Here is a 9,215-nt window from a genome sequence, read left to right on the forward strand (position 1 = left end):
TGATAGGAACGCTTATCAGAATCATGACAAAGCCTTCATAAAACATACTTATGGTGAAAGATTGGGTGAAAACAAAGCAAATGAAGCTAATGAACAGGAAAAGCTAATGAACAGGAAAAAGACGATGTTCAAGTTGAAATTGTTTCTCTGATTTCTCTGTGTTGACATTCTCTCTGGCTCTAACCTCATCTTTACAACTAGCAATAATAGTAATTATTGTTACATATCATATATGTTATTATATATCATAAGTAATATATATTATACACCATACTGTATACTATACTATACATTTATACTATACATTATGAATTATATTGTATTATACATTATATATGCTATATTATATGTTACACATCATATATTATTATATAATAGTAATTATTATTATTAGTTTGTAAAGTCTAAGGACCTTGTTTTTCTCTCATGTTGTTAAATCTCAACTTACATGTAAAGAATGTTTTTTCCTTAAGGCAAGGTACAATTGATAGATTCTAAATTATATCCACTATCCCTATCTTGTGCAATTATGGTTTGAAGGCAAAAGTATTGAGAAACATAATCTATCAGAAAAATATATTGAACTTAAATGCTTAACACAGTTCGCTTCTCATGAGGGTACAGTTTAGTTTTCTTTTATATAAAAGAGGCATTTTTTTTTTCCGATTTAAAATGCTGTTTTCTCGGTATTGAAATTTTTTCTTTTTGATGTGGAAAAATAGAAAGGAAAGTAACTGTTTCATTACTTGGAGACCGCATTTTTAGCAAGTGATATCTCTCTTTTTCTCCACTGAGGGAATTATATGAACCTAGTTACTTATTTAAGACACAGCAACATGTACAAATACGCTACATTTTCAGCCAAATACACAACACATTCTGTGTATACAACTGGCCAGAAAACTTAACTCCTAATTCAGTAAGCTTGTGATCTATGGGCCTTCCTGGGGTTCCCAAAATACTTCATCTACACATTGCTCCTATATCTCCAAACCACATGTGCGGGAAACACCTGCTTCTTGTCTACAGTGTCATGACTGTGATCCAGGAGAGTTAGGCTAGGTCTCTGCACCAGGAAAACTAAACAACGGTCTTTGAGACGAGCGACTAGCCATGCACATTCTGTTTCCAGCTGCAGAGTTTTATATATGAACAAAAACAATCTCACGTCTTTCAAACAACTCCCAAAGATACCTCAGATTCAACATCTATCTCTGGCTGAAAACCACATCGAGACCCTGGATGGCCTCTCAGGTCTGCGGAGAACTCCCTTAGTGTCTCTCACCTTGAGGAGGAACCCTTGTGAGTTTCACCAACACTACAGAAAGAGGTAAGGTGCCAGTGCTCTCAGCCACCAGATGCACACACTGACTTGTGCACTTCTAATCTCACTGCACATTGTATACATCTTCTTTCTTTTGCTTTAAAAATATTGTCTATTTTTATTATCTTCAATTTGCTGTACAGGGGGTTTAATTCAGCAGATGAATTTGCGAGCCCGTCTTGATCAGTATCACCCCTTCTGTCGTCATTCTCCCCATCTCTCCCACCCCTCCAGTTACCTAGCTCCATTTTCACGCATGTACAGTATGACTACTGCATTCAGCCACCACTGCCATTCTTTACTCTGTGTGTGTGTGTGTGTGTGTGTGTGTGTGTGTGTGTAATAGGCTTTTCTTGGTTCAAAGCCAGTGTTCTATCGTTTGAATCAAATCTACTTCCATCTCTTCTTGAAATACAGTTAGAAAATATCTATCATTTTTATTTTATGTGTTGGTTACTTCCCATTGGTAATATCCTGTATGGAACTTTTCCTTCATCTTTTAACTTTCATAAATTATTTTCAGCTTGTGCCTGTAATTCTAGCTATTCAAGAGGCTGAGATCTAAGGATCCAAGATTCAAAGCCACCCTAGGCAGAAAAGTCTATGAGACTCTTAACTCCAATTAATCACCAAAACGCTGGAAGGGAAGCTGGGCTCAACTGGTAGAGTGCTGGTCTTAAAGCACAAAAGCTTAGGGACAATGCCTAGGCCTTGGTTCCAGCTCTAGAAAAGGTACACACACACACACACACACACACACACACACACACACAAATTATTCTCCCTTGAGTAGGTCATAATTATTGTACTAACTTTAAGTCGTATGTGGAGGGGGGTGTGTACGCAGGTGTGCATGTATCTGGCTGTCTGGCTATCTGTTCCTGGGAGCAGGACTTGAACTGAGTATCTGACATTTTTGCTCCAACACCAAACTCCACGTCTCTCTTGTAATTCAATTTCATATATGTATACATATTTATATTTATATATAAATTATATATGTACATACACAAAGATATTTCATTTAGACTCCCCAAATCTATATATTTTCTCTTATGTATTTAATATGAAAGTTTATTTTCCAATATTTTATCATATAGCTTTATATCAAGTTCTAGGACACAATATTACAAATTCTTTCTCCTCTGGTTTTTACTTCATTAGTCTACAACATTATTAAAAGGACATTATTAAAAGAATAGAAAGAAATTATAAGAATAGAAATAGAAAGAATAAAAATAGGAATAAAAAATAGAAATAAAAAGGATAAAATAAAAGAAATAAGAGGATAGGAGATTGGCCTAGTGGTAGACTGTTTGCCTAGAATGTATGAAGACCTGGGTTTGATTCCTCAGTACCACATACACGGAAAAAGCTAGAAGTGGTGCTGTATCTCAGTGGTAGAGCTTAGCCCTGAGAAAACACAAGGACAGTGCTCAGGCCCTAAGTTTAAGCCCCATGACTGGCAAAAGACAGACAGAGAAACAGACAGACAGACAGACCAAAAGACAGAAATAGAGAAAGAAAGAAAGAAAGAAAGAAAGAAAGAAAGAAAGAAAGAAAGAAAGAAAGAGAAAGAAAGAAAGAAAGAAAGAAAGAAAGAAAGAAAGAAAGAAAGAAAGATAATAGAAATGATTGTGGTTGAAAACTCAAAAGCCTAGCAATAATAAACCATTCTTATTTTGTCAGCTTTGGAAAGGTACCTAATCTTATTAATGGAATCTAAACAAACTTAAATTATACATGTACACCTATTTATTCTAGCTAATTCTCTGTGTCATTGTTGATGTCCTTATGGGAATTAAAAAGAGTAAAAGAAAATCAACTTCCTTTCTTCCTTTTCTGCCGATACTCTGGCCTGTGCCTTAGCTTCTTTCCATTCAAAGCTGGTGCTCTACACTTGATACACAGCCTCACTTGTAGCATTTTTGGGGTGGTTAACTGAAGATAAAAGAATCTCATGGACTTTCCTGTGTGAGCTGGCTTTGAATCATTTTCTTCAGGTGTCAGCCTCCTGAATAGCTAGGATTACAGGCATTAACCACCTGCACTCGGCAAGCACTTGAATTCTAAACTTTCATTTACTCCCATTGCCTCTCAACTGAATATGTCTCAGAGAGTTCTCAATTATCTCTGGGGCTAGCCAGTTCCTATTCTATGATTATATGTCTTCATCTACAGCCAATTTCAATAATAGACATAGTTCTTCTCTTTCTTTCATAAACTGCCATTTTTTCAATCACCACAATTCTGTTCCAAAGGCTCTTATAATGTTAGATTCTTCACCTCCTGCTGCACAATGAAATATTGTCAAAATATAAATTCCCATCTTTGTTCTTACTACATAAATCTCATTATTGGAGCTGTCTCCCCTATGACCATGGTCTGAAAGCAAAATTTCATGTCTATGCTCATAAATTATCCAGTTGTTTTTACATAACACTGAAAATTGGCAGCATGATGGCTTCGATATTGAACTAATATTTAACCATAATAATATTTGGAAGTTTAAAATGGTAGTTTCCACAGTCAGAGGAGATTTAGCTGGACATTTCAACATCATTCATAAGAGAAAATATTCCTGGCCATAAGGATAATTTAAGATGATTATATTTCAGTGTTCTTCATTTAAATGTGAGATTTTATAAACCATTTTCATTTCAACAGAGTCATTATCTTTCTTTAAAAAAATGCCATACAACAATGGTATGAAGAATGTCTGAAAACTGATATGCCCTGGGATGTCACTATAATTCTGTCTTCCAAATTCATGATGTGGGTATCAAGTTAGGTGGGGCAGAATTTCCTTAGCTTTTCTGTTTTAACTCTATTGCCTTGGGTCCAAGATCGATGTACACTGTTTTTCACTATGTAAATGTAGGTTACATCAGCTTAGATAATGCCAGTGGCTTTGTGTGGAAAAATGTGATGGTTTAAGAGCAGGAAGAAAGGATTTCTGGACAGCTAAGCTGAAGTTTAAAGTTCATCCAAACTGGAGTCATCTCCTTAGTACTTTAAATGTGGTAATCGTATATGTCATTGGGGATCAGATCTGGGCCACACCCAATGAATATTTCCATATTATTGCAGACATAGCTTTTCTTAATCATTATCACTTAGGCTGTGACTTCATTCACCTCCCTGCTTTGTTTCAGATCCTCCAATAAAGAAGCAGTATAAAGCAGAAAAGGGGAAAGGACTAAGTGACAACTGTAGTACAAGTTCCTGTAATAGTGTAAGCTCCTACAGGTGGAGGGTAGCCCCCTTACCTGGGTACTGTTTCACCCTAGCCTAGTGTTTCCTAAATAGGAGTGGATAGGTGTTCCTGCAAGTCAAGTATGAACATGGGAGTCTCGGGTGACTGAGATTTTATTCTTCACTTAGTGGTCACTTCCATACTTCTGATCTTGAGTAAAATGGAGAGTACAAATCAACCCATTCGGGCACTGTAGAGAAGCAGGAGGCAGAGGTGCAGAAAGGTTTAGGACTTTTCATTTGTAAATCCTAATCCTGTCAATTCCTCTGGGCCAAACCCCTCAGAATTCCCGGATTTAGGAATATTGATGGACAAAAAATGCTGCCTCTGAACACTGCTGTATATACGACCACTGCTGAGAAGAGCCGTTCAATGGACCCCTTTGTGATCCTTCATCTGAAACATAAGCTACAAAGGTGCTGCCAAACTATGTTGAAAGAAATAGGGAACTCTCTCTCTCTCTCTCTCTCTCTCTCTCTCTCTCTCTCTCTCTCTCTCTCTCTCTCTCTCTCTCTCTCTCTCTCATAATGAATACATTTATCATGATCTCATTCTTTCTTACAGCCAGTTGGCTAAATCTGTTGATTATTTTTCCTTATAGGTCTCCATAAAATCTGGAATGAGAGTCTCTTATAAAAACAGATTGTATGCAATCTTATTTTGTCTGATCAATACTTAACTCTCTGCCAAAATATTTGTTAGATCTTACAGAGTGCCAGCTACAGCAGGGTCCTTCACACAATGAATGTGAGTGATCACTTGATTTTAGCCCACTGTAAAGACAAGAAAGAGAAGCAAGGACAGCCATTCAGCATTCTGGTAACAATAAGCCAAGCCTTTTGGCTTATTAACAGTAAGGTAAAATAAAATGCTTTTCTTCGATGTAGTTACCTTTTTCTTTTCATTTTTTTAAACTTTTGCTTCAGTGTCTTCTCCTGTTTGCCAAACCTAAAAATGCTGGATGGGCTCTTGAAGCAACCAGAAGATAGTTTACCCCCAGAACCGCACAGTTTTTCAAAATTATGCACTGTATCCTAGTGGACTCCACAAAAAGAGAACAGTCTCCATTGCTCTGAAAAGCTAATCCACACCACATATGCAGGATTCCACAATGAATCTTCTACCTCTAAATCACATGAGGAGAATCATTTGGGAAGAAGTAGATGGCAAATCTCTGGGGCTTTGTGGACCATGTGTGTGATGTCACAGCTTCATGCCTCAGCCACTGAAAAACAGAACAGCTACAGACACCCACGTTTGTGGGTGCAGATAGGTCTCAATTAAACTCTATTCAAAAAATCAAACGTGAGAGAGTGTGGTTTGGTGATCTCTGATCTAAATGGTAATCACACAATTGTACTTGTTAATACTTGCCTTGTCATTCTTCTCTCACCTTCCCCTCCCCTCTCAACCCTTCCTTACTCTTCTTCCCTCTACTCTCTTTCCCCTCATGCCTCCTCCCTTCTCTCCTCTGCTCCCTGTCCTTCCCTCTCCTCCCCTCCTCTCTTCCCTCCTTTCCCCTCCTCATCTGCTCTCCTCCCTTTATCTCTCTTCCTTCCCTTTCCTTTTATCTCCCCTCTCCCACCCCTTGTGAAAGATGTTAACAAGGTAATAAGAGCAGCTGATGGCATCAACCATTGTCTGTAGAATGTTGTGATTTTTCTCCATAACCTCTTCTCTCCCAATCCGCACAGTTCTGTCAACTTAGGGCCTGGAAGGTAGCTTGTTCTATGACTATGTCACCTCCCTGAAACAGCTGAGCAAGCACTACAAGTGGCAGATGTATGGATAGATGACCATTGTAGAAAACCATTCATGGTGGGCAGAATTATCAGGGAGGATGCATCAGTAAGAGTTTAAGTGAAATGCATTCAAACAAAGACTTTGTGATCACAGTATTGGAAATCAAAATGAAGAGGCAAGAAAACTAGTCAGCTAGATCACTGTTTGAGTTCTTTCTTGCATCTTCTAGAATGGCTGGAGACCAGAATCATTCTTTCACTGCATCTTAGCATGTCTGGAATATCACACTGAAATAGGCAGACACTTCTTATCAGCAATGAAGTTATGCCTATTGGAAATCTCAAGCATAGTTCACAAAATGGTGGATATCTGGGCACAATGGAATTCAACAGAACTATAGCAAGTTCCCGTGTCATACTTGCATTCATTGTTCTGAAATACTGGGCTCTTCATATCATGGAGATGAAAGCCTAAGAAGAATATCACTTAGATTTATGTCACTTAGACTTATGCCACATATGCCACTTACACTATCATGTCTAATTTCGAGTCCAGATTTTATTGTTACCCTAATGGACACTGTATGCAGACTCACGATTAACTATATGGCTCAGCTGAAAATGATTTCATGGATTAAATAGCGAGGGGCTACAATTCTCTGAGAGAGTTAAGGAGCACTGACTAACTTATATATTAGCTTACTCAGTGCATGAAGATAACTTGCAAGTTGTCTGCTGGAGCTTCTTCCTGGTACCAGGAAATACCTACACTAACTCTACAACATCTAAAGAAGGGTTTCTACTTCATCTTGGCACAGACTGAATTCTTTAAAATATCCAACCAAATTATTTTTTTGCTCTAGTCTGATCCTTAAGAAGTCTTTTCCAATATTGAATTGATAACCAGGTCTACAACTTTCCAGTTAATTATTGAAATTTATCAACTAGTTATATTTGTAGATGATTTTTCCCAGCATCGAATTCATGGAAATATTTTGTTTTTTATTCTTTTACACTAGGATGTAGATCAGGAAAATGGGGAGGGGGAGGGAGAAATTAACTAGAGAAAGAACTTTATTTTCTTGAAATCTTTTTAAGCATTCAAAGTAGACTAATCATAGAATGAATCTCCTATACCAAATTAAAAGAAAATTTTAGCAAACTTATTTTTCACATCTTTTAGAAGTCATCTACTTTCAAGTGTTATTTCTTTCTAGAATAGTACAATTATAACTAATTGCTTGTCTTTGCATTACCCAAACTGTGTTAATAGATGCCTAGTATTTTAAAGGGCCAATTACAGCCATGGAGAAAAATTTCTAGTTCGTTTTAGTGCTTTAGAACCAAAGCATCAATATTTGAATCATGCCGGTGTTTATTAGCTCATCTGCTTTTATTCCCACTCAGCAAAGAAAAGTGTAATACTCACTTTCTTTACAATTTTCTGAAAGGTCATACCAGCCATCTACTGGTACTTTATAAAAATCATAGTAGAATCTGTGTCTTATAAAAACATACTTCTCTAAACTCTCAGAGTCTTTGAGCTAGGTCTTTTTAATGGTTCTTTTCACTTTATATTTTAGAGACTACTTATTTTTGACAATGTCATCCAAAATATAAGTTCTTTGAAGAGCCATCTTAATTCTAGTTTATAGAACTGTGTGGTTTCTAAAGAGTTTTGAGTTGGGTGAATAAAATCGGAGTGTAACTTCTTGAGATTGAATTTCTAGTGTCAGGGAAGGAATTAATTGTATATTATATGTTTCAGAGTCATGGGCTTCTCCTTGGGAGCTATCACTCACCTTGGACCCCACACCACTCACAGCAGGAGTTTTGTTTTTCCAGTCTCTTCCCCTGTAACCAAGGAGAGGAGGGTGAATTGTTAGGCAAACTAGGTAATGGCACAGCAGAATTCTCTATGGATGAGGCTTGCAAAGGTCTTTCCTGTTCTCATCCTTCTTTTTTTATGGATTGTATTTTTCATTTTATTTTTTTATTATCAAGGTAATATATGGAGGGGTTACATTTGCCAGTAGGTGCATTACATCTTAGACATTGATACCCCTTCTTACTGTTTTTGTCCCCATTTTGCTTCCCCCACCCTCTCCCAATCATCTTGTTTTCCCCCTTCCCTTTCCTAATTCAAATAAACAAATAAATGTATATACAACATACCAGGTAACAAAATCAGATACAGGAACAATATCAGATTAACCAAAGGGCAACAAAGGAGAAGAGAAATAACATAGTACATTAAGCTGTTCTCATCCTTCTATACCCCAAAAATGTTGTGGACACCAGCTCTTTCTCTGTCTCTACTTGTATCTCTGTCTTCATCTCTCTTCTTCCTCCCTTTTCCCCCCACCCCAGCTCATCCACCAACACAGACTTCTCTCCTTTGTTCACATCAAGAGACTCATCTTGGAACTTCTGTGCAGGAGTACAGGCTGACAATACAGGAAAACTTCCTCTCTGCTTGCCAGCTGCCTGTTTTCCTGAGCTGAGAGGTATACTCCTCCACTGTAATACGAATGTCCATTTCTAAATGTCCAGTCACAGCCCCATCGGATGATGGCAGCCACTTTTATCTAGCTCAAGCATGAGATGTATATGATCATAATTAGGTAAATAAATATTCCCTATTCATATTTCATAACAGAAAGTTCTAGTATCAGAACTAATATCGATGAAGCTATATTATTATCTATTTCTCTGTCTCTGCCTGTCTTTTTCTCTGTTTCTGTCTCTGTGTATGTCTCTCTCTCATTCTTTCATCTCTTCATTGTGTCTATTTCTCTGGAAAATCCTGAATAATACACTGGGTAGCTAGTGCAAGATATCCATCTACTGTCTGCTTTCAATTTTTTCCTCAAGTTCTTCATCCCCCAGCTAT

The 9,215-nt window shown here is 37.3% G+C and overlaps 1 protein-coding gene across 1 annotated transcript in view; it reads left to right on the forward strand.

The window, feature by feature from the left end:
- LOC150068499 (uncharacterized) overlaps positions 1 to 5,810 on the forward strand; it is a 24,389-nt gene extending 18,579 nt beyond the window's left edge. Inside the window, exons 6-7 of the mRNA XM_090328707.1 lie at positions 1,133 to 1,330; positions 5,507 to 5,810. Coding sequence (XP_090184833.1) covers positions 1,133 to 1,330; positions 5,507 to 5,618 — 310 coding nt within the window. The 3' untranslated portion in view covers positions 5,619 to 5,810. The remainder of the gene's footprint in view (positions 1 to 1,132; positions 1,331 to 5,506) is intronic.
- The last annotated feature ends 3,405 nt before the right edge of the window (positions 5,811 to 9,215 follow it).

The sequence above is a fragment of the Megascapheus bottae genome, chromosome 1 (genome assembly GCF_031878675.1).
Source record: "Megascapheus bottae isolate mThoBot1 chromosome 1, mThoBot2.hap1, whole genome shotgun sequence".
In the NCBI taxonomy this organism is placed as follows: Eukaryota; Metazoa; Chordata; class Mammalia; order Rodentia; family Geomyidae; genus Megascapheus; species Megascapheus bottae.